This window comes from Schistocerca cancellata, chromosome 2 (assembly GCF_023864275.1).
Source record: "Schistocerca cancellata isolate TAMUIC-IGC-003103 chromosome 2, iqSchCanc2.1, whole genome shotgun sequence".
In the NCBI taxonomy this organism is placed as follows: domain Eukaryota; kingdom Metazoa; phylum Arthropoda; class Insecta; order Orthoptera; family Acrididae; genus Schistocerca; species Schistocerca cancellata.
The window spans coordinates 15,738,255-15,764,553 of NC_064627.1; the positions used below are offsets into that span (position 1 = coordinate 15,738,255).

At 41.3% G+C, this 26,299-nt stretch overlaps 1 protein-coding gene across 1 annotated transcript in view; it reads right to left on the reverse strand.

The window, feature by feature from the left end:
• Positions 1 to 26,299, reverse strand: part of LOC126163202 (dynein axonemal heavy chain 3) — a 1,221,238-nt gene that overhangs the window by 1,049,203 nt on the left and 145,736 nt on the right. The window contains exon 11 of the mRNA XM_049920156.1: positions 6,592 to 6,736. Coding sequence (XP_049776113.1) covers positions 6,592 to 6,736 — 145 coding nt within the window. The remainder of the gene's footprint in view (positions 1 to 6,591; positions 6,737 to 26,299) is intronic.

Sequence of the window (26,299 nt, forward strand, 5' to 3'; positions counted from 1 at the left end):
TCTGCTACAACATAAGTTAAAGAAACTTTAATTAAAATTGGAGCAGCCAAGATGTTCACATTATTTGAGTGAAACAAGTAAAAATGAAGAAAAAGTTACATGCAATTTGTGGCTGCCCTACAATATCAAGGTCTAATGGTTACCATTTCACTGCAGGCAAATGCCTGCACTTTCTAAAGAAGTTTTGATGCCACATCCACCCCTGTGTAATAAAACTGGTTTCTGGAGTCATGCCCGATTAAAATATATAAACAATCATTATTAATTTGAATATATGTTACTTACTTTTCTTTTATGTTTTAAATTGTTATTTTACATTTTAAATAAATGTTTTTTCTTGTTTTTTTAGGTCACTGTTTCTCATATGTGAATTTTGTTAATTAAACATAGTAAGTGACTCATAATCATGATACAAAATGATTACAATAATGATAATCTGAAGAGAAATGCTTAAAACATAACATTTTACACACCAAGCACATAAAGTGAATGAAATTCCTTCACACAAGACACACAATGGACAACACAATTTAAAACAAAATTGAATAAGATTTTCAAATCATGGACAATCCATGAAATATCCTTATTTGTACTAGCCATATTTCAGTATACTGGGAAACCTCAGTGAAAAGAATTGATAATGTAAGGGTGCAGCACTTAAATCTGAACAAATTTCAATTTGAATTTCCCACCATACCACAGTTCCACTAGAGGTTCGGACTGGCATTCTTGAAAGCCTTAGGCATCTAGTAATGAAACTCAGAAACTCAAAATGGCCAAGATGTTATGGATAAGTGTGGAGTACAAGCAAAGAGCCACACTTATCAAAAGTCTTCACACTGGGCATTCACCCACTGCAATAGTTCGATTCTTCAGGTATCTGAGATCAACTTTTTACAATATTGTGGCTAAGTGTAATGCTTCTGAGAAGCCTGGGGAAGGTTCCTCCAGCCAGGCGAGGAAAGCTCATTTGAGAATACACATGTCACAGACTGCAACAGTCACCGAGAAGGCCCAGGTGCCACTTTTTGGATGACCTGTGGCAATCGCTGAGGAAATTTGTGTCAATATTGAATGTCAGTGAGTTAAAAGCACGTCTGATGGCAGTGGATGATCTCATGTGAGCCATTTAGTCAAAAACTGGATCTCAGATAATATCGACATGTTCTGGTCAAAGGAGTTCTGGACCCTGTATAGCCAATAAGATGAGGCAACCTAGTGTCACACCTCTACACATCGCTGTCAAAGCAACATTCACGAATATGGCCAGTGCTGTTCTTCTAACCTCAAATGCTGTTTACGTGCATTGGCTGTACCTCTCTCATTGTGCCTTTTGGGATCAGCAAATGAACAAGTTCCTTGTTCTCAGGAACAGGGTTCAAAATGGTTTTTCCATACCGAATGCCCCAAAAATTTACCAGATTGTTCTCCCACACTGAGAAAGAAAACTTCTGTCAAATATCTCTTGACATGGCCATGGTCAGATATTAGTTTACCAGATTTCAATGACATCTTAAGCACTTTTGGGGCTTCAAAAAGAGAACCTAAAATTTTTCTTCCAAATCCTACATTTGTTTCTTTTAAAACTATGAAAACCGGGTAAGCAATATGCCAGATGCAGAGACTCGGCTCGAATCGTGTAAGTGAAGTTCTCTTCATGGCACATTTGCATGGGCTCTCTCAAAGAGGATCTCAAACAGTCAAACAGCATACTTGCTGTCAGCAAATGCCAGTGTATTGAGGTGATTCATACAAATAAATACTGCTCAGTGCACTATCTGTAGAGAACAATCACTGTGACAAGTTCACAATGGTGATTTCAGGACTTGTTCCATATATCATTAGCTGTTTGTAAAAACTCTTATTTGAATATTACAAAGGGTTTGCTTCATGTGGTAAAAGGCCCTATTAGCACCTCCAGAGGCTGGCCTTGTCTGGTAGCCACAGCCAGTAGTCCATGTAATTTTACCAACTAACAGTTCGTGTGGTACAGGTCTATACAACTAGCACATCACGAGTCTGTTGACAGCTGCATATGCCAGTGCCACCAGCAGTCATGACCACCACTTGCTACTACTATGGAACTGTACATCACTACACAACTTCTGATCCTCGTAACACTCTTTAAGATCTCTCTCTAGTGGAACTCCCTTTGGAATACTACGCAATGCATAGATTTCTGGACTTGGCCATCTCCACATGATCTTCTCTTCTTCACAGTACCTTTATATGTCAGTATTCACTGTACTTGCATTGTGGAATAAACTTGTTGGAAACCTGAAACCTTGTATTGCGTATGAAATACAGCTGCTTAGAAATAGGGAAACTGTCAACTGTTTAGTTAACCCAGTTACTGTTTACTGAATGCTAATTGATGATTTCATCACAGTGCAACTATCTGAGAGGTCTATTAACTCATGGGAAATGGAACTGTAGGACACCATTGTAGCACTGACTTGTGACACTATTATACAGAAAGATAATGGGCTATGAGTTAATGGATCAGACCTCCATGATGTAGCAATGGCTGAAGATGACTGCGTATCAGAAACACATGAGGAGTTCTTTATGCCAAGTAAAGTCCTTTCTTCAGAAGCTGGATTAAATTTTGAATATAAGAAATCTGCAGCTGAATTTTGGAACAACAGGAAGAAGGGGAAAGGTTGATTTGTTTTGCAAAATCAGTTGAATGGCATAGCTGTATCACTGGGAAGAGTAGTTCTTCACAATGGCTCAAGACTTATTAGATTCTATGGATCATCAAATGGTTATCCATGATACTGATCTTCAAAATTTGGCTCTGCAAATTAGAAGTAAAGTAAAGTTAAATAATTTCAAGACACAAATCAGATGGTTATTGCATTTTAGAAAGGCGCAACAAAATAACAAAGTTTATACCTAGTAACTACATAACCAAAAAGAACATCACCATGAGATCACGCTAAGGAGCACATCAGGTTATTGGAGGTTGAAAATTTGTGCAACTCTGATCACAGTGGATTAAACCTGGAGTTGCACTCTGTTCAATGATTCCGTTTACAGTCCCTGCAGCTGGAAAATTGCTTGCTCTCTTCTCATAGTTTTAAAAGAAACCAAAGTTGAGACTGGACCTAGAATTCGTTTATCTCTTTTTGAAATGCCAAATGTTTTTCTCATGGCACCAAAATCCGGTAATCTAACATCTGGCCATGTCAAAATATATTTGACAATATTTTCTTTCCCAGAGTAAGAGAAATCTATGTATTATTGTTATACTCTTGGACGGCCAATGTTAAAGAACTGTTTCGAGTGTCACATTTGAGGACAAAAAACTTGTTTACCTGCTGATCCCAAAATGCTCAATATTGGTATGGCTGTTGAACACATACAGCTTTCGCAGTTGATGAACTCTGCGAGACAATTTTCAGAGGTAGTTGTGATGAGAAACAATGTAATCAAGCTGCAAACACTAGTACAATATCATTTCTCTTCACTGTGGTTTTATAGTGTACTGAAATAGATTTTCCAGTGTACTGAGATATACCTGGTACAAAACAGGGTAAACTTCCTTTACGTTACTTCTATGGTCACAATTTTTTGCTCATCAGACTACAAGTTTCGGTCTATAATGACCATCTTCAGATACGTTTTATAAGAACAGATCTCAAAATGGTCATTATACACCGATACCGGTAGTCTGATAAATAACAAAAATTTGTGCCATAGAAGTAAAGTAAAGGAAATTTATTTTATATTTGGGCTATGTTTTATTGGAAACCATATCGCAGCATGAAAACAGTATATTTAGAGTATTATCCGTCACAATTTAAGGATCCTGCCAAATTCTGTTTTGCATTGTGCAGAATTACATAAAGGAATTTTGTTCATTTTATAAGCATAGTATAAAAAAAATTCTTTATAGAATATCACTAGTGTAATGATAATGTATCCTAATAATGAGTTATCTATTATTTTCAAATAACAAAAAAAACCATACACATGAATTTCAAATGTAAAATACGACGGTTGCCCAGAAAGTAAAGCACTGCAATTTTCTTTCTTCAACAATTCTTTATTGAACATAATAAGAATTACACACACAAAAGAATGGTGTTTCATCTACACAACCTATTCTTCCTTGTAATCTCCATCCTGTTCTATGGCCTTCCTCCAGTGCGAAACAGGGGTGTGCATGCCCTGTCGGTACCAATCCTTCTCCCGGTGGCGGAGCCAGAGCTTCACTGTGGTGAATCACCTCCTCATGATCCACAAAGTTTCTTCCACGAATGGTATCTTTAATGGCCCAAACAAGTGGAAGTCTGAGGGGGTCTGGTCAGACCTGTAGGGTGGATGGGGTAACACTGCCCAACCCTGTTTTGCGATGTGTTCATCAGTCCTCAGACTTGTGTGGATCTGAGCGTTATCATGTTGCAGCAAAACATCTCCTGGGTTGCTGTGGCGCAGAAGTCACCAGAAGTGTGTCTTGAGTTTTGTTAATGTTTTGACATGAATGAGTTGTACTGCCTCTGGGCATCACATCAATAAAAATCACATCTTCACAGTCCCGGAACACGGTGATCATAGCCTTACCGGCAGAAGTAGCTGCTTTGAATTTTTTCTTCTGTGGGGAGTGGGAATGGCATCCTTCCATCAACTGTTGTTTTGTTTTGGGCTGAAAATGGTGAACCCAGATTTCATCACCGGTCACAATCTCAGCTTCAAAATGTTGCAACAAATTAAGATAAATGATTTTTCTGTGCATTTTGCGATCCAATATTAGACACTGTGGGACCCATCTTGCACACACTTCTAAATATCCAATACTGCAGATAATTGCATCCACACTTCCTTTGCTGATTGACAGACATAGCACCAACTGCCAAGTTGTAATTAATCTGTTCTGGCAAATGACAACATCACCTCCCTGCAGTATGTCAGATGTGACAGCCGTGGATGGTCTCCCTGACCACTGCAAATTGTGGAGCTCTTCCAAATAGCCTTCTGATGACCTGACCCTCCCTGTCCAGTGACTAACTGTACTTCTGTTGGCAGCAGATGCTCCATAGACTTTGCACAAGTGTTTGTGAATATTTCCCACAATTTCTTTCTCTGCAGTGAGAAATTCAATGACAGCATGTTGTTTGTAATGTACATCACCTACACATGTTATTTTGAAACTGTCCTGCAGATAAGCTATCTGTCAGAAGTGACAGACACTTGGCATGCTCATTCAGGAGACTTCAAATAATACATTTGTAGGGTTTTGCATTTGTAACAATGTTTTCGACTGAGAAAAAAAAATGTGGTGCATTTCTTTCTGGTTAACTCTTATAATTTAAAACATAAAACAAAACTTAGTAAAACAAATATTTAGAACAATACAGAATGTTTAGATGTGTTAATTATGTATGTTGACAATATTCCAACAGCAAATTGTGTACAAATTATTTTCCAAAAATGGCACTTCAGAAACCGGCTTTGTTACACATGGATGGATGTGGTATAAAAGTTTCTTTAATTTATGTTCTAACAAAAGTTTTCATTTCGGAAAATTAATTGATGGAGGTGAAGTAGTTTTCAAAATTTCACATTATTGCAAAAATTGGTTAAATAGTTTTCAAGAATGTTAATTACATTTCACCTTTTATATGAAACACGTTTCATATTTCATGGCTTCGAAGATATGTCCTCTACATCAAATAAATTTTTGAGGTGTATTTTACTTCCTAAAAGTGAAACTGTGAAAAAACTATTGCATTTTTTGACCACTCTTACATACCAACCATGTTTCATCAAAATTGTTTATATACATCTGGGAATGTTCCCTTGTACACGAGGTAATCTGGGAATGCTCCCTTGTACGTGAGGTAATTTTCTTGAAGAGCTGTTACTACTGACCATAAATCTCTTGATGACATATTCTGGTGAATAAATTTGCTTTCAGGAACAGCTTAATTCTAAACTGCCATTGAAATAGAATGAGATTTTCACTCTGCAGTGGAGTGTGCGCTGATATGAAACTTCCTGGCAGATTAAAACTGTGTGCCCGACTGACACTTGTACTCGGGACCTTTGCCTTTCGCGGGCAAGTGCTCTACCAACTGAGCTACCGAAGCACGACTCACGCCCGGTCCTCACAGCTTTACTTCTGCCAGTATCTTGTCTCCTACCTTCCAAACTTTATAGAAGCTTTCCTGCGAACCTTGCAAAACTAGCACTCCTGAAAGAAAGGATACTGCGGAGACACGGCTTAGCCACAGCCTGGGGGATGTTTCCAGAATGAGATTTTCACTCTGCAGCGGAGTGTGTGCTGATATGAAACTTCCTGGCAGATTAAAACTGTGTGCCCGACCGAGACTCGAACTCAGGACCTTTGCCTTTCGCGGGCAAATAGATATCTAAAAAGATAAACTATGTATTACTATGCACTGAACTCATTCACATTGTTCAATTCTACATTCCTCAATCCTGCCACATGAAGTAAATGCTTATAACTGATGTACTGCATTTCTAGTAACAACACTATATAGACTGTAATACAACTTTTGGTTTTGACTCTTCATCCACAACCAGAAGTGAAGATACAAAACACCTAAAATAAATCACACTTACTTGGCTTCCAGCTCAGCTGTCTTAGCACGAAGAGCAGTTTCTACCTCTTCGCGACGGTGAGCCAGCCTCGTCAGACTTAGTTCTAAAACTGACTCCATATCATCAGGCCAAAGGAATACTCGCCCATTTAAGTCAATGTCATCCACTAAAAAAAGAACACAATGTAGCAAAATTCAAAAACAAACTGCCTTCATTTAGTACAATACAATAAAATGAACAATTGTTACTAAACAAGCTATAAAATAACTAAAGTAGGAAGAATTTACACAATGAATACTTAGTAACAAGTCATGTGAAACTCTCATTCAATATTTCAAGAAATTTCATTGATCTCTTAGAAGTAAATTCAATGGTACTTCTAATGAATTAATGTAACAACGATGAAATATTGTTCGTGAGGAAACTTATTGTTTTAAAATCCATAACTACAAACCATTAACTCTCAATATCAAAATTCAATGGAAGAAGTTTTTTATAATGTTAGGTAGATGTTGCTGAGAATTATACAGAGTGTCCCACTATAAAGAGACCACACAATCAAACATTTGCTTATATTAAAGCATTTGCATAAAAATCAGGAAATGAAACAAAATGAAAATGTCATACCTCATTCATGGGGAAATAAAAGTGAATGACAAAAGGTACTGGAGGTGACCACCCTTGGCTTGTAAACACAGTTGAACACGATGCTGCAGATGTTCGAATGTTGCTGTCAAAACCTCTTCCTGAATTTCACAGATGATGATGTCTCATAGATCTTCCAAGTTGTGTGTAGAGCTGGCCTTTCTCAGCTACACCAGAGGAACAAATCAGGTGGTGTTAAATCAGGTGACCTTGGGAGCCACAGTCCTTTCGAAATTAATATGCCATGGAAAAAAAATCTGCCCTCAGCCACAGTCAATCAAGACATGTGGCATGAGGCACCATCCTGTTGGTACCAGGCAAGGGAAAGTTCCCATAGTCCAACCGGTTCACAAATTCCCAAAACTTCTATATGTCCATCCTTTTAGCAGGAGGTATCTAGGACAACAGCCGTTTACACTCCTGGAAATGGAAAAAAGAACACATTGACACCGGTGTGGCAGACCCACCATACTTGCTCCGGACACTGCGAGAGGGCTGTACAAGCAATGATCACACGCACGGCACAGCGGACACACCAGGAACCGCGGTGTTGGCCGTCGAATGGCGCTAGCTGCGCAGCATTTGTGCACCGCCGCCGTCAGTGTCAGCCAGTTTGCTGTGGCATACGGAGCTCCATCGCAGTCTTTAACACTGGTAGCATGCCGCGACAGCGTGGACGTGAACCGTATGTGCAGTTGACGGACTTTGAGCGAGGGCGTATAGTGGGCATGCGGGAGGCCGGGTGGACGTACCGCCGAATTGCTCAACACGTGGGGTGTGAGGTCTCCACAGTACATTGATGTTGTCGCCAGTGGTCGGCGGAAGGTGCACGTGCCCGTCGACCTGGGACCGGACCGCAGCGACGCACGGATGCACGCCAAGACCGTAGGATCCTACGCAGTGCCGTAGGGGACCGCACCGCCACTTCCCAGCAAATTAGGGACACTGTTGCTCCTGGGGTATCGGCGAGGACCATTCGCAACCGTCTCCATGAAGCTGGGCTACGGTCCCGTGCACCGTTAGGCCGTCTTCCGCTCACGCCCCAAGATCGTGCAGCCCGCCTCCAGTGGTGTCGCGACAGGCGTGAATGGAGGGACGAATGGAGACGTGTCGTCTTCAGCGATGAGAGTCGCTTCTGCCTTGGTGCCAATGATGGTCATATGCGTGTTTGGCGCCGTGCAGGTGAGCGCCACAATCAGGACTGCATATGACCGAGGCACACAGGGCCAACACCCGGCATCATGGTGTGGGGAGCGGTCTCCTACATTGGCCGTACACCACTGGTGATCGTCGAGGGGACACTGAATAGTGCACGGTACATCCAAACCGTCATCGAACCCATCGTTCTACCATTCCTAGACCGGCAAGGGAACTTGCTGTTCCAACAGGACAATGCACGTCCGCATGTATCCCGTGCCACCCAACGTGCTCTAGAAGGTGTAAGTCAACTACCCTGGCCAGCAAGATCTCCGGATCTGTCCCCCATTGAGCATGTTTGGGACTGGATGAAGCGTCGTCTCACGCGGTCTGCACGTCCAGCACGAACGCTGGTCCAACTGAGGCGCCAGGTGGAAATGGCATGGCAAGCCGTTCCACAGGACTACATCCAGCATCTCTACGATCGTCTCCATGGGAGAATAGCAGCCTGCATTGCTGCGAAAGGTGGATATACACTGTACTAGTGCCGACATTGTGCATGCTCTGTTGCCTGTGTCTATGTGCCTGTGGTTCTGTCAGTGTGATCATGTGATGTATCTGACCCCAGGAATGTGTCAATAAAGTTTCACCTTCCTGGGACAATGAATTCACGGTGTTCTTATTTCAATTTCCAGGAGTGTACTATTGTGACAAAAAATAAAAACACTTATAGCTGTCTTTATGATTTTGTTTTATTTTGTCGCTACCAATTTCAACGCTTCATAGTGTCATCTTCAGGCTCTTTTTGATGTGATACAGGTTGATATGATCCCCATGCATTACCCACCAGTAGCCAGCATTACTAGATACGCAGATAATGAGTCAGCACTCCAACCATGAGCTGCCAGTTGGCAGTAGACTTGAAAAACTTTGGTCTAATGATATGACACCGTGATATTGCACAGAACAAGCCAATCTTTTGTGAATGGTAGTGGTTGCTTGACCTGTGCAGGTGGAGTTTTATTACACCATAAATGTGTATTCTGAGAGTTTACATAGCCAGAGAGGTGGAACCACGTGTACTGCAATATTACTGACCACTGGACAATAAATTGCTGAAACCAAGGGCAAAATGTAATGTGTTTGTCTTTGTCATTGACATTCAGTTCCTGAACAACTGTAAACCTGTACGGATACATACAGGCTTTCATCGCAGTTCTGTGAGATACGGTCCACGACATTCCACATTCCTGAATGACATTCCACATTCCTGAGATAAACACTGAACAGACTTCGCAATCATTGTTTTACATCAGTCACTTTTCTTCACGGAGATCCGACACTGTTCCACTGCTCTCCGTCTTGTTTACTAACTTTTGTATGCAGCATTTAGAGGGTGCATGCTGGTCACCAAACTGTTCAACACCCCTGCCATGTCTTAATAGAACCAGTAATCCGATGTCGTTTCACAAGAAACACGTAGAATAGTGATAAACTGTCACTAAACATTGAACAATGAGGTCCAGTCACAGCGACATGCACAAACATAGTGTTCCATAGAACAATGGTGGAGAGTTCAGTGTTGCCATGTCAAATGTCACAAATTGCACAATGCAATTTCAGCGGAATTGCTACACGTGTTAGTGGGGTCTCTTTCAAGTGGGTTACTATGTCTGTGGGTGCAAAGAAAACACTGTCTGCACTTCAAAAGTGAAGAATCAAATAATAAAGTAGAATATTATTATCGCTTTTCTAGACAGCAGTCATACAGTGTAAATTAACAGAGTGTCACCGTATGCCACAAATGAGAAGACTAAAGAGGTATCAATTTGGCTTAAAACTGGCTCACAATAAATATTTAGTGATGCTACAATGAAGGTACAGTTTTCTATTTAGGAACTGGAGCAATATTTTCTCAGAGTTGCTTTGCAGAGTTACAAGACTAAATACCATTCTGACTATAGATACCATTTGAAGGAAGAGTTACCTTTATAATGGTTCAACACAAAGAATCTTGGCTGCCTGTTACAGAATCGTAATACTGCACTATGAGTATTTCTAACAATATAAGGGCAAGTCATATACTTTCAAATCAACACTACAAAAGCATTCTTGTATACATAATGAATTGAGTATTAACAAAAAATAAGGAATAATAAGAAGATATCATCAGGCAGTATCTGTATTAGCAAAGCAAAACACCAGTAATAAGAAACAGACAAACGAAAGTACATATATTTTTCACTAGATTACAACCAAAGCCCAAAACCTTGCCACAATGGTAACGTCGGGCCCTGTCAGACCACTGAAGTTAAGCACTGTCGACCTCGGTCAGCACTCGAATGCGACACTGTTCGGGTCTGCCGAGTACTGTCAGCGACCGGGGTGCACTCGGCCCTTGCGACACAAATTGAGGAGCTACTTGACTGAGAAGTAGTGGCACCAGTCACCAAAACTGACAATAGCTGGGAGAGCAGTGTGTTGGCCACGTACCCCTCCGTATCCACATCTGATGATGCCTAAGGGCTGAAGGTGACACTGCGGCCGGTCGGTACCATTGGGCCTTCGAGGCCTGGACGGATAGTGTTTATTTTGTTTTACAACCCATGATTCCCCATTTTCTATGAGAAGTAAAAACAAAATCTCAACTGTGTTTGTAGTGTATTTGTAAAAGTACCTTTGAAATTATAAAATAGTCAAACAAAGAAATATGTATAATGTACAAATGTGTAAGTACAGTATCCAAATTATGAAACATGATCCCAGACAGTTTCTGTATGACGGGTGCACACACTTCACGTATCTACAACACTATTTTGTAAACTCCTCCACGGCAACATCTCTTCGTATGTCTACTGTTGCAGCTTTTCACTTCACAGCTGTCAAAAGCACTGCCAGGTGTCAGGGACTGCAATGACTGTATGAGTGTCTTAGCAGTAAAGAATAACTGTATTAAAACTTCATGCATGATGTGAAATTTTTTCACACATCTCAGTGTTTATGATGATATCTCCTGATCTACGAGTCATACAATGATATATTTTTGTAGGTGCGTTCAGTGGTACTCGTATGTGGGTACTGTATGCAAAATGTGTTGTAAATACAGTTACCAGAAAAGAAGAAATAAATTTAAATGCCATGAACAATGCAGTAGTTTCTTCATGCATCTGAGTGTTCTGCTCCTGAACTATATGTGGTACTTTTGTAGGTGCATTTAGTGGCACATGTGAGTACTGCCTGAGAAATTTGTGGTGAATACAGAAAGCAGCACAGAAGTAATACATTTAAACACCATGCATGATGCAGCAGTTTTCATGCATCTAATTCTTTATGATGTCGTATCTCCTGAGGGATTTTATGGTAGGTAGTTGTTAATTAAGTCGGGTGATGCTGAGGGAATTAGATTAGGAAATGAGACACCTAAAGCAGTAAAGGAGTTTTGCTATTTGGGGAGCAAAATAACTGATGATGGTCGAAGTAGAGAGGATATAAAATGTAGATTGGCAATGGCAAGGAAAGCGTCTCTGAAGAAGAGAAATTTGTTAACATTGAGTATAGATTTAAGTGTCAGGAAGTCGTTTCTGAAAGTGTTTGTATGGAGTGTAGCCACGTATGGAAGTGAAACATGGACGATAAATAGTTTGGACAAGAAGAGAATAGAAGCTTTCGAAATGTGGTGCTACAGAAGAATGCTGAAGATTAGATGGGTAGATCATATAACTAATGAGGGGGTATTGAATAGAATTGGGGAAAAGAGAAGTTTGTGGCTAGAAGAAGGGATCGGTTGGCAGGACATGTTCTGAGGCATCAAGGGATCACCAATTTAGTACTGGAGGGCAGCATGGAGTGTAAAAATCATAGAGGGAGACCAAGAGACTAGTGCTTGGTACTTTAACGAAATCAAGTTGCAAAGTCACTGCACTAATGCGAGACAAGCAGTCTGCTACTACACTGTACAGACACGTCGTAAATCAGTAGGAAATTGTGCAATGTACTCCAGCTGATTCAGCTGTCCGGGAGAACAGCCATCGTTGTTTTGCCAGTACACGAATGTGAGTGAGTCGGTGAATATAGTGAATGTTCTTGACTCTAGTAGGATGTGGAAGTATTTGACTGCTATGTAGATGGCCAACAGTTCACGATCATAAGCACTTCATTGCTTTTCATTGGTGTTAATTTACGGGAAAAGAAAATGAGAGGTTGCCAATTCCCACTGACACATTGTTGCAGTACTGCCCCAATCACTTTCCGACTGGCGTCAACTACAAGTGCCAGGTTGTGCAAGGAAAGCAGCTTCAGTGACAGTCTTTTTGGCCATTTCAAATGCATTTAACGTTGTAGGAGTCCTCTGTTATGATGCTTTGTCTTTCACATTGGGACCAGCCAGCACAGCTGTGAGTGGTTCCTGCAAAGCGGTGGTGTGCGGCAGTTAGCATCTGTAGAAATTGACCGTGCCAAGGGATCTGCGCAGCTCTTTTGCTATTGCTGGATGAGGAATATTAACACAGCCTCTACTTTTATCATGTAACAGATGCGACCCTTCCACTGAAATGCTATGGCTCTAAAGTGTCACTTTTGATCGTCCAAACACACAATGTGACACATTTTTCCCATACGTACTGAGGTGCTCAAAAACCTTGTTCAGGTGTTGCCGGTGCAGTTACGGAGTGTCAAGGTAGATGAGAATGTCATCAAGGTATGAAGAACAGTGTGATGTACCACGTAGGGTGGAGTCAATAAACTTTGTCACATTTGGGCTGTATTACGGAGTCCAAAGGTCATAAACAGATTCTCAAAAAGACCAAAAAACGTGATTACCACTGTCTTTGGCATGTCTTCCTCCTCTGCCAGATTCTGTAGGTATGCTTTGACACAGTTAAGGAAGCTAAACACTCACAGTGTCACAGTGTGCTCAGAGCATGATACAGAACTGGTAATCAGTTGAAAATGGTGCAAGCAGTCAAGGCCTGGTAATCGCCACACGGTCTCCGTGTACCATTATTTTTAGGGACTGCTAGATGGATGTATAAGGATGTCTGTGAGCATACCATAAAACTCGGCTTTGGTGATAGAATATCTGTCTGGAGCTAAGCATCTACGTCTACATGAAACCGAGGGGCCTGTTGTGGTACTGACATAATGAATCGTGCTGTGGCATACCTGACCAGGGGACCCTGGAGGCTTTCTGAGTCCAGGTAATTGGTCAAGCAGTCTGCCAAACTTGTCTGCCATTTTCTGGATGAGTTGGCCAGATGGTATCGGTAACCAGTTGCTGACAACCCGGTGACTGTGCCTCAGAGACAGGTGTCGGCGTTGTCAGGCAGCACGTGAAAGTGGTCAAGCAGGTCTGCACCAACAATTGGTTCCGCAAGGTCTGCTACGATGAATTTTCAGCTCATCATGCAGTTTAGCTCCAGATCTACTTTCCTGTACTGCATACTATAAGTCAGAATGTCTCAGTTATAGGCTGCTGAAAACTTGAAGGTGGTGGCCAGATGATATTTGTGCAACTTATCCCTCAGCAGAATACTCAGATTGGAGATGGCATCTATCAAAAATTTACAACCCGGCTTGCGGTCTGTTAAGAACAAGCAGGCAGAGATGCAGGTAGGTGCACCAACTTCTGCTTGCCATTTGGTATTTCCATACTCGCAGGGTAAATTACATTTAAAGGCTTGGTCTCCAAAACGCTGCTGATACCAACATATGTTGACTGCAGGTGCTAATCCTGACATGGACTATTGCATGCCAAGTGGCTCCACGATCATCATCAGTAACTGTCCTTAGCATCGCGACCGGTGAGCAGCTCATGCAATTGTTTGGTCAAGACTTCAACATTGTTACATAAACTGTCATTCAGTTGTTCCTCCAGTGCTGTTATCGACTGGGATAGTCTGTTATAGTCGGGTCGCACATCCACTGAGGTGTTTGTTGTTGTTGTTGTTGTGGTCTTCAGTCCTGAGACTGGTTTGATGCAGCTCTCCATGCTACTCTATCCTGTGCAAGCTTCTTCATCTCCAGTACTTACTGCAACCCACATCCTCCTGCTTAGTGTATTCATCTCTCGGTCTCCCTCTACGATTTTTACCCTCCACGCTGCCCTCCAATGCTAAATTTGTGATCCCTTGATGCCTCAGAACATGTCCTACTAACCGGTCCCTCCTTTTTGTCAAGTTGTGCCACATACTCCTCTTCTACCCAATTCTATTCAATACTTCCTCATTAGTTATGTGATCTACCCATCTAATCTTCAGCATTCTTCTGTAGCACCACATTTCGAAAGATTCTATTCTCTTCTTGTCCAAACTGTTTATCGTCCATGTTTCCCTTCCATACAAGGCTACACTCCATACAAATACTTTCAGAAACGACTTCCTGACACTTAAATCTATACTCGATGTTAACAAATTTCTCTTCTTCAGAAACGCTTTCCTTGCCATTGCCAGTCTACATTTTATATCCTCTCTACTTCGACCATCATCAGTTATTTTGCTCCCCAAATAGCAAAACTCCTATACTACTTTAAGTGTCTCATTTCCTAATCTAATTCCTTCAGCATCACCCAACATAATTCAACCACATTCCATTATCCTCGTTTTTGTTTTGTTGATGTTCATCTTATATCCTCCCTTCAAGACACCATCCATTCCGTTCAACTGCTCTACCAAGTCCTTTGCTGTCTCTGACAGAATTACAATGTCATCGGCGAGCCTCAAAGTTTTTATTTCTTCTCCATGGATTTTAATACCTACTCCGAATTTTTCTTTTGTTTCCTTTACTGCTTGCTCAATATGCAGATTGAATAACATCAGGGAGAGGCTACAACCCTGTCTCACTCCCTTCCCAACCACTGCTTCCCTTTCATGCCCCTCGACTCTTATAACTGCCATCTGGTTTCCGTACAAATTGTAAATAGCCTTTCGCTCCCTGTATTTTAGCCCTGCCACCTTTAGAATTTGAAAGAGAGTATTCCAGTCAACATTGTCAAAAGCTTTCTCTAAGTCTACAAATGCTAGAAACGAAGGTTTGCCTTTCCTTAATCTTTCTTCTAAGATAAGTCGAAAGGTATGTATTGCCTCACGTGTTCCAACATTTCTACGGAATCCAAACTGACCTTCCCCGAGGTCGGCTTCTATCTGTTTCTCCATTCGACTGTAAAGAATTTGCGTTAGTATTTTGCAGCTGTGACTTATTAAACTGATAGTTCGGTAATTTTCACATCTGTCAACACCTGCTTTCTTTGGGATTGGAATTATAATATTCTTCTTGAAGTCTGAGAGTATTTCGCCTGTCGCATACATCTTGCTCACCAGATGGTAGAGTTTTGTCAGGACTGGCTCTCCCAAGGCTAGCAGTAGATCTAATGGAATGTTGTCTACTCCCGGGGCCTTGTTTCGACTCAGGTCTTTCAGTGCTCTGTCAAACTCTTCATGCAGTATCGTATTTCCCATTTCATCTTCATCTACATCCTCTTCCATTTCCATAATATTGTCCTCAAGTACATCGCCCTTGTATAGACCCTCTACATACTCCTTCCACCTCTCTGCTTTCCCTTCTTTGCTTAGAACTGGGTTAGCATCTGAGGTCTTGATATTCATACAAGTGTTTCTCTTTTCTCCAAAGGTCTCTTTAATTTTCCTGTAGGCAGTTTCTATCTTACCCCTAGTGAGATAAGCCTCTACATCCTTACATTTGTTCTCTAGCCATCCCTGCTTAGCCATTTTGCACTTCCTGTCGATCTCATTTTTGAGACGTCTGTATTCCTTTTTGCCTGCTTCATTTCTGCATTTTTATATTGTCTCCTTTCATCAATTAAGTTCAATATTTCTTCTGTTATCCAAGGAGTTATACTAGCTCTCGTCTTTTTACCTACTTGATCCTCTGCTGCCTTCACTACTTCATCCCTCAGAGCTACCCATTCTTCTTCTACTGTACTTCTTTCCCCCATTCCTGTCAATGGTTCCCTTATGCTCTCCCTGAAACTCTGTACAACCTCTGGTTCTTTCTGTTTATCCAGGTACCATCTCCTTAAATTCCCACCTATTTGCAGTTTCTTCAGTTTTAATCTACAGTTCATAACCAATAGATTGTGGTCAGAGTCCACATCTACCCCTGGAAATGTCTTACAATTTTTAACCTGGTTCCTAAATCTCTGTCTTACGATTATATAATCTATCTGATACCTTCTAGTATCTCCAGGATTCTTCCATGTAAACAACCTTCTTTTATGATTCTTGAACCAAGTGTTAGCTATGATTAAGTTATGCTCTGTGGAAATTTCTACCAGACAGCTTCCTCTTTCATTTCTCTCCCCCAATCCATATTAACCCACTATGTTTCCTTCTCTCTCTTTTCCTACTCTCGAATTCCAGTCACCAATGACTATTAAATTTTATCTCCCTTCACTACCTGAATAATTTATTTTATCTCATCATACATTTCATCAATTTCTTCATCATCTGCTGAACTAGTTGGCATATAAACTTGTACTACTATAGTAGGTGTGGGCTTCGTGTCTATCTTGGCCACAATAATGCGTTCACTATGCTGTTTGTAGTAGCTTACCCGCACTCCTATTTTTTTATTTATTATTAAACCTACTCCTGCATTACCCCTATTTGATTTTGTGTTTATAACCCTGTATTCACCTGACCGTAAGTCTTGTTCCTCCTGCCACCGAACTTCACTAATTTCCACTATATCTAACATTAACCTATCCATTTCCCTTTTCATATTTTCTAATCTACCTGCCCGGTTAAGGGATCTGACATTCCACACTCCAATCCATAGAACACCAGTTTTCTTTCTGCTGATAACGGCGCCCTCTTGCGTAGTCCCCGCCCGGAGATCCGAATGGGGGACTATTTTACCTCTGGAATATTTTACCCAAGAAGACGCCATCATCATTTATCCATACAGTAAAGCTGCATGCCCTCAGGAAAAATTACGGCCGTAGTTTCCCCTTGCTTTCAGCCGTTCGCAGTACCAGCACAGCAAGGCCGTTTTGGTTAATGTTGCAAGGCCAGGTGAGTCAATCATCCAGACTGTTGCCCCTGCAACTTCTGAAAAGGCTGCTGCCCCTCTTCAGGAACCACACATTTATCTGGTCTCTCAACAGATACCCCTCCGTTGTGGTTGCACCTACGGTACGGCCATCTGTATCGCTGAGGCACGCAAGCCTCCCCACCAATGGCAAGGTCCATGGTTCATGGGGAAGCTACTGAGGTACTGCCACACATTACCGCTGAGTCGGAGTCAGGCATGATAGAATCTTGGATACGGTTGGCTTGGCAGCTACATCATCTTAAGGGCATATCAGTCTGTCTCGCTGTTATGGATTTGACTTGATCACCAGGCTCCTGTTCCACAAGGTATGCAACAACATGTCAGGAACAGGATTTTCATCCACTTTACTGCACAAGTGGTGTGAGTATTATGAAGGATTTCTATCACTGATGTCTTTGTGCTTGTGTACTTAGCATACTCTTTTCTCTTGTGAAGAAGACACATGGTGTGTGAGTCCAGTTTTCAGTTTGATGTACGTGCAAACATCCAGCAGAAATGTAATAATGTCTTGGACTTCTGCTGCAAATCGGTGTTCCAACTGGCTCATTATGGGTGTACTTTGCGGAATTTGGGTTCTCTCCTGAGCATTGGAAGTTTGCCTCCACTTGCACAAACCATAAGGTGGGTTTTGTTGGCCTAAAGAGCAGAAGTCACACAGCGAGTCTCAAAATATTACAGGCATCATCATCCGTCATTCTCACATGGCCAGGAAGCAATTTTCGATATTAATGTAATTCTTTGGACATTATCACGTCAGGGTCACCATTCAGGCAAGTCTTGCCCTACTGCAAGTTGGCCACAAATTAAATTATGTATTACATGTGCAGGTGATACAGGAAAACAGCACTGGCAACTTATTTCGTTGCAGCAATTCTTCTTACTCACATCTGCACAACAGTGGCATAAAGGGAACAAGAACATTTATTGTGGAGAACTGATGCATTAATGACTTATTTCAAGGCATATAACGAGTAAGTAATGGACTACAATACAAATCACACAGTTTCACCATGAAACTCTTTGCAGCACGAAATAAGCACAAGGGCAGCAGTCCACGCAGCAAACGTGCAAGTCTCCATGACATACACTTGTGATCAGCTGATCGCACCCATTGCATAAGTGGTCTGTATGGGTCCCCACATGCCCGTTGAGCCAGGTGCCCAGGTATTTAAAATTTTCCACTCTGGTTTGCTGTGTTATGGATGTGGTTTTGTTTATGATGTGTTCCACTCCTTGGATAATCCACCACCTAGTTGATATATATCACAACTTTTACCATACAATCATCCTGTGGTCACAGTTCTTGAAGTTGCTTTCTGTAGCAAACGTACTATGAAGTGCCCACTGGACTGTGTACACGTGACTTCTTCACCTTATGCTTGATGTTACTTTGCAATAACTCTTCGGTATTTTACGCACAATGTTTGCATGTACAACTTCTGTTACAACTGTGAGTGAATAGATAAATCTCAATTAAGTAGTAGCTCCAAACACATCACAACAGATGCTGATCTACCAATTTGACATTTCAGATCAGAATGACAGAATCACAGTTCTCATTCATAATCTTTGATTGTTCGGGGATAGACACTTTTGGTTTGTGGCTTCCAAGGCACCACTAAACTGCAACGCCAAAGCATAAGCAGACTTCCAATGTAGGTGGAGACATGCACTCGCCAACATGCTTTTCTATGTCCTGATCTGCAGTCTTTTACATGCATTTGCTCATACAGCAAACCAGAAGGAGCACAGTGAGATGTTCCACACCAAAACACTACTAAACATCATTTTCGGTTGATACAAACATCTTTCATCACCCTACGTAACTAGAAGTAGAACAGATTATTCCTCAGAATTGTCATATTACACAACAGTTGCCCCCACTGACGAAATACATTGCTTAAATCAACTTAACTGACAAATAACATAAATCTCATAACATTAAAAATAGTTCACAAAAAATTAAATTTTTAACTTTCATTCAATTCTTATTATTATCTGCACTTAATGTACCATAAGACCATGTCCACTTTTATTTCATTAAGCAATAAAACATGCAACAACAACTTTTTCTTCTTCCAGTCCTTTATTAATTAATGGATACTTTATATCTTAACTGAGATAACTTTACCGCTGTCAGTCATGTTGTCTTTAATAACATACCTGCATACACCACAAAAATTACAATAACATTAAATATTAATGGCTTGTGTAACATTTGTGAAAGTTTCCACTTGAGCCCACTTTTCAGTCAATTGTTCAGAGCATTTTTAACATGCTCAAGTGCCAATTACACAAAGAGACTTTGGTGAGCTTACTGAGGCAGAAATGAGCTCCATATTTGTTTACCTCTCACATAAAAAAACCCAGTAAGTACACAGTTTCAAAATACTAAAAACTTGTTGCTCATTGCTCGTAGGTTGACTTTCTGACTTCTTTTCAGCATAATGATAATCATTGGCTACCATATTCACTACTGGGTCCTGCCTTCAGGTCCTTTAGTTACAGTAACTAGAACAGTTTGGAATAAAAATGAGATCCAGATATCTGACCAAATCTGTACTCTAGTCTCAAGAAAGGATTTACACCAAAAGCTAGCAAGTTTTTTGTCTTTTTTGTGTGTGCCTGTCCATGACTCAAAGCTTCTGCTTCTTGGTGTGTAGTCTTCTTTATTTCTGAAGTATTTACATTTTACCAGAACTTTCCAACTATTATTATCTGCAAGCCTTGACATTTGTGCAAACGACAACTGAAGAAACAATATTATTAATATCTAATACTGTAACAGCCCTATAATTAATTATAAAATATCACAACAGCTGCACAAATGGAATATCTCACACAATCATTGACATCATCATGAAGATAAAACATCAAAAAATCAGAATGACCTAAATGAAAGACCAGTCTGGAATCCCACTATGGAAGCAAGCATCTGCAAATGTAACTCTTATATATGAGAAAATCACAGTAATGGATATGTTTCTGTTACTCAGAACGTGGTTGACAAGGAGCTGGGAAGCGAACAATTGAGAACATCTAAAATCAAATGAAGCCATCATGTGTTAATTCATCCATTAATTCCAGGTGTGTCATGGTTTTGTAATATGCAAACAACAAGAGGTTTCACAGTTCCTGTTGCAAGCCTGAAGTTTGGTCATCGGAACTTCAAATAACACCTTCATGGGGTCAAGCTTGGTCCCACACCCCTAATGGCGAATATGACGAACCGAAACACATAAATACACCAATGGAATCTGAGAGAACTCCCCATAAGTTTCTAACTAATCTCAAAATCTTGTTAACTATTAATAACGTAGCAGTACATAGACTGTGAACAAGTTTTTAATCAATCCAAAAATCTCACTGTGTCAACTCAATACGAGAAAGACCACAACAGATCCATGCCATCACTCACTGTGATAGATAGTATACTGGTTTCTCTGTTCAAAGGTGTATAAACAGTTTGTAAATATATTTATGGTGTTCATACAGAGAAGAACAGCCAACTACCTACAAAAAATGAATTTAACCACATTTCAGAGATGGTCTGAGAACTGCCTGTTGAAATTATTATCCAAGCTTTCGTAATGGTAATGTAGAATGTCTCATATCAGTGTCCTCTGATAAGCTTGGTAAGCAACATACAATTGCCCCCACAACACAAGTCATTACTGTTTGGCTAAAATGAATTGTGTAAATTGAGGAAGGGGGGGGGGGGGGGGGGGAGTGGCATGAGTGATTGTATCAGGTGACTCTAGAAAGGGCAAGTTATATTGGATTTCATGGGATGTAATAAACCACAGTTGATTTGTAATGTTGTAAATTAACCAGTTTAAAAATATGTCTGTATGATTCTGTAACTTTAAATGCATAGAGAATAGATGGAGTTACAGTTAGTGGAATTGTAATTCTACTTTAATAATATATAAATCCATTGTAGTGCAATAATATCATATCATATCAGCATCAGTATCAGTATGATACCAGAACTTGCAAAAAACAATGAACATGTACGCTGGCAAAAGTAAAATGATTGACAAGACATGCTGTAAATCAAATCTCTTCATCACAGTGGGACAAAGCTGTAAAATGCACAAAACTAATAATGAAAGTATGGAAAAATGCATGTGTTGTGGAAAACAACACAGAGCAATTCATTATTTTATTAAAACCTGTCATCAGTTCTAGTGATCACAGAATTACAATGAAAGTGATTTAACACATTCCACACTGCTATGGATGCACCTCGACTGTGCAGGTGCACTGGCAATTTTCAAGCAACTTTAATGAATAACTGTGCAATAACTAAGGGCCTCAAAGGCGCATTTCTAGCATTAGGTATGTGAAACTTCATACTTTATAGATTACGAAAAATGTAAACTTATATGTATGGTTGCATCGGTAGAGGTGTACCAGCATTCCCAAAAACATGAGAAACCTTAACCCAGAAAAAATTTTTACATTTCCTAACATGATTTCTGGCATTCATAATAAAACAAATTTGTTTCACAGGAAGTTTTTAATTTAATATTTTATGTTATAAAATGATTACATAATTCACTTTCAAGTGGTAATCCTGAAAGCACTGACGTGCACAGTCTTTGCACTGCCATCAGCTTTCTTTTCTTAGCCACTTGCTGGTATCTTTCTTCCCTTTGTTGGGACAAATTTTGCAATAACACGTAGTATTTACTTTGTTGGCAGTGGGACATAATTTTTCTGGAAAGTGACGAGCAAAATTTCTGTCCTGGCTAGTGCTTGGTGTTGGTTCTAAAGATTGAAAGTCCCCTCCTGTTGCTACCAATTTCAAGCTCACTTTTTTTTAATGAAATCCACAAGAAAGATTTTCTGTTTACTCATGTCTTTGTACAAAATAAAACTGTTCATGACAGAAATTACAAAAACATGAAAGAAAAGTTTTTTTCCACTACTTCATTTTTTTTTTTTTTTTTTTTTTTTTTGGCGAATGGGTAGTAACTGTACAGCTGATCCACACGATCTACACCAGTCTTGTTCATACTGTAGACAATGACAACATCTGGTTTCATTACTATTGTATTACCATCTTTTGAACGTAATGGAACGTCTTTGGTGGTAACCTGGTGTTTTGTGGATAGACAGTATACATCACACTTGTTTTTCCACATCAACACTAGAATTGGCCCATTCCTCAAAACCATCACGTCATTTTGCTACGGATTCTTTGTTTTGAAGTTTGTTGGTAAGCCTTTTCTGTTTTTCATTACAGTTCCAACAGATAATTTATTTTTCTCCCACAATATCTTCAGTAGAGGAACACTAGTGCAATATCTGCCCATGTAAGTACAGTGGCCTTTATCATAATATGGAGAACAGAGTCTGTCTACTAATGCTGGAATACCGTTGTTAGTCCTCCCTGTTGATCCTGTGTAAACATCGCAGTTCAGGATGTAGCCTGTTGCAGCATCACAAAGTGCATAAAGTTTCATGTCATATTTATTGGGTTTATTTTTCATGTAAACCCTAAAGCTAACACATCCATGAAATGGACAAATAGCTTCCTCTACAGTCAAATTTTCATATGGTGTGAAACTGGATCTTCACACATAGGTCTAATTTTATGAAGAGGATCATGGTTTTCCTCTCCTTTTTTTACATACATTGAGTTGTCATTGGCATGATCATAATACTGCAAAATCTATCACGGCTCAAGAATCGGCTCGCAAAGCCCGTTTGTAAAAATGTTATTTTGCGTAGTTTTACTGGATCCCATTTGTGCCACATAAAGTTCTTTTTTATTTCATCCCACTGTTTCATTGTGGCAATTTTTGTACCTGCATATCTGTTTGTCTCGACCTTTATGTTTCATATAACACTGTCACTAAAAAACAGTTGTAAACATCATTTCCTGTTTGCAAACAAGTGGCTCCAGATGCCAACTGAAATACTGGATGCTGAGGCTGTGTGTCTTGCTACTGCCAGTTGTCAGCACTGTGTTCCGTAAGACCTACCGTTCCATTTGTTGCTGTAACATTTGTTGATTGTTGCAGCTCATCTAATGGAAAATCATAATTAAAATTAGATAAAAAGAAAAAAAATAGTGTGTTTACTTTACAAATTCTGCGTATACATTAGCAACAAAATTGAGGGGAAAAAATAAAAATTATTAGCTGATTCTGTTGTGACAGTGCCACGAGATTTAAAAGTGCCGCTACGTCAGTACACAAACACGGCGATAGAGGCGCTCCGCAGCTCGGCTGAGCGCGGGAGCGCCACCTGGCTATGAACGGCGCCGGCCACATGTCACGGCACTGCAGTTGAGTGACAGCTATGGAGTTGGTAGCATGAAACCCACTATTGTTTCTACGTTTGTATATCCACGCAAGTTTTTAGTGAATTAAAAGTTATAACACTTTTTGGCGACGAGGTCGGATATTTTTTTTCCAGCGTTGGTGTATTGCGCGTTCGTGTCTGGGCAGACATGGAACAGCTTATGCAAGCGCTCCTTGAACAACAAACCCAGCTGACGGCTGCTATTCAGGCGTTGTCGATGTCGCTTACTCATCGTCTGTCGTCCTCTTCTCCGCCTCCGTTCCCTCCTTACGACGAGGCCGCTGAAGACTGGGAGGATTATGAGAAGCGTTTGTGGCAACACTTCTTGGCTTTCGGCGTTGTCGACGCTCCGATGTGTAAGTCGTTATTTCTATCTTGGATTTCCCCACGGATCTATCAGCTGCTATCTCAGTTAGCACCTCTGCGGGAACCTGCCTCTCTGTCCTTCCAGGAAATGTGTGACTTATTGTCTAACTATTACCGAAAAAACACCCACGTCGTTGCCGCCCGCGTGGCGTTCTACCGGTGTCGTAAACAGCCCCATCAATCTTACCGGGCTTGGGCGGCGGAACTACACGGTCTGAGTAGGAAATGTCAGTTTGTCACGGACACTCATCATGAGTCTTATGCTGATTCAATGGTTAGGGATGCTATTCTATGGCTTGCTCCTGATAAAGAAGTTCGGCAACGTGCCCTACAACTGCCAAACCCGTCGTTGTCGGAAGTTCTAAGCATCGCTCAATCCTTTGAAGTGTCTCACGCTGCTGGCGCGCAAATAGACGTGTGGTGTGATGTGGGCGCTGTACAGTCAACTTTCGACACGGACAATTTGCCTGTTTCCCAGGAGAACGATGATGTGGCGGCGGTTCACTCGCGTAAACAACGTTGCGTTGGGCCGCAACCCTCGCAGCGAAAACAGCAACCACAGAAACAGGTTCGTTCCGCCCTTCCTTCTTGTCCACGTTGTTTCGTACAGCATGACAGGGCCACGTGTCCAAAACGTTGGGCCACGTGTAATTCATGTAGGAAGAAAGGCCACATTGCTTCTGTGTGTCAGTCTCCTCACGTTCCTGTCGACGAGGACTAGGCATCGGACATGGATGTTAACTGTGTGCTTTCTCAAACAAATAAGTTGTTTGTTACTGTTCGTGTTCTGGATAAAGACATTCGCATGCAAGTGGACACTGGCTCTGCAGTAACTCTCATTAATTCTCGCACGTATTTGGAGTTGGGCTCCCCTCCCTTGTCTCCAGTTACGCGAAATCTGAGAACTTATAATAAACAGAAAATTCCTATCGTTGGCCAGTTTGATGCTTCCACTGCCTACAAGTCTGTTGTTCGGCCCCTCACGTTTTATGTGGTGGATCATGCGGGCACTGAAAATCTGTTCGGTTATGATGCTTTCCAGTTGTTTGGGTTCTCCATTGATGATGATGTGCACCTCATATCTGCGGATATTCCGTATCAACAGCTGGATGGATTGTGTTCTGAATTCTCGTCCATGTTCTCTGCTGGTCTGGGTCGTGCCAAGGACTTTGAAGCCCACATTACTCTTAAACCTACAGCTCGCCCTAAGTTTTTCTGGGCACGCCCTATTCCGATGGCGTTGCGTGCACCTGTCAAGGCTGAGATAGACAGGTTAACAGCTTCAGGGATTCTCCTTCCTGTTACCTCCAGCGAATGGGCATCGCCAATCGTGGTGATTTCTAAACCCAACGATTGTGTGGCGATTTTAAAGCCACTGTCAACGCTCAGAGTCTCATTGACACTTATCCTCTTCCCCGTCCTGAGGAGTTATTTACCAAGCTCGCTGGGGGCCAGTTCTTTTCCAAACTTGACTTATCGGAGGCGTACCATCAGTTGCCGTTGGATGCGTCTTCCAAGGAATTTCTCGTCATCAACACTCCTTGTGGGTTGTATCAGTACCAGCGGTTACCATTTGGTGTCGCGAGCGCGCCAGCCATTTTTCAGCGGTTTTTGGAACAGCTCACGGCTTCCGTTCCTGGCTGCATCAACTACCTGGATGACATTTTTGTCACGGGGGCCTCCACTGAGGAGCACCTTCGCAATTTGTGTTCATTATTTCGGGTTCTGCATTCGGCTGGGTTGACGTGCAATCTGGACAAGTCACAGTTCTTCCAACCCTCCATTGTGTATCTTGGTTTCCACTTGTCCTAGGAAGGTATACATCCTCTACGTCAGCACGTTGCGGCCATTACCGCTCTCCCCCAGCCGTCTACGGTCAAAGAACTTCAGGCGTTTCTAGGCAAGATTGCTTATTATCACAAATTCATTCCATCCGCGTCAGCGGTGGCTCATCCTCTGCATCAGCTGTTACGCAAAAACGTACCTTTCTGTTGGTCCGACGAGTGTGAGCAGGCTTTTGTCCGCCTGAAGGCTCATTTGCAGTCGGCGCCTTGTCTTGCCACCTTCTGTCCGGGTCAGCACTTGGTTCTGGCGACTGATGCGTCACAGTATGGCCTAGGGGCTGTTCTCGCCCATCGGTATGAGGATGGGTCGGAACAACCCATCGCCTATGCTTCAAAGACCCTCAACGATGCCCAAC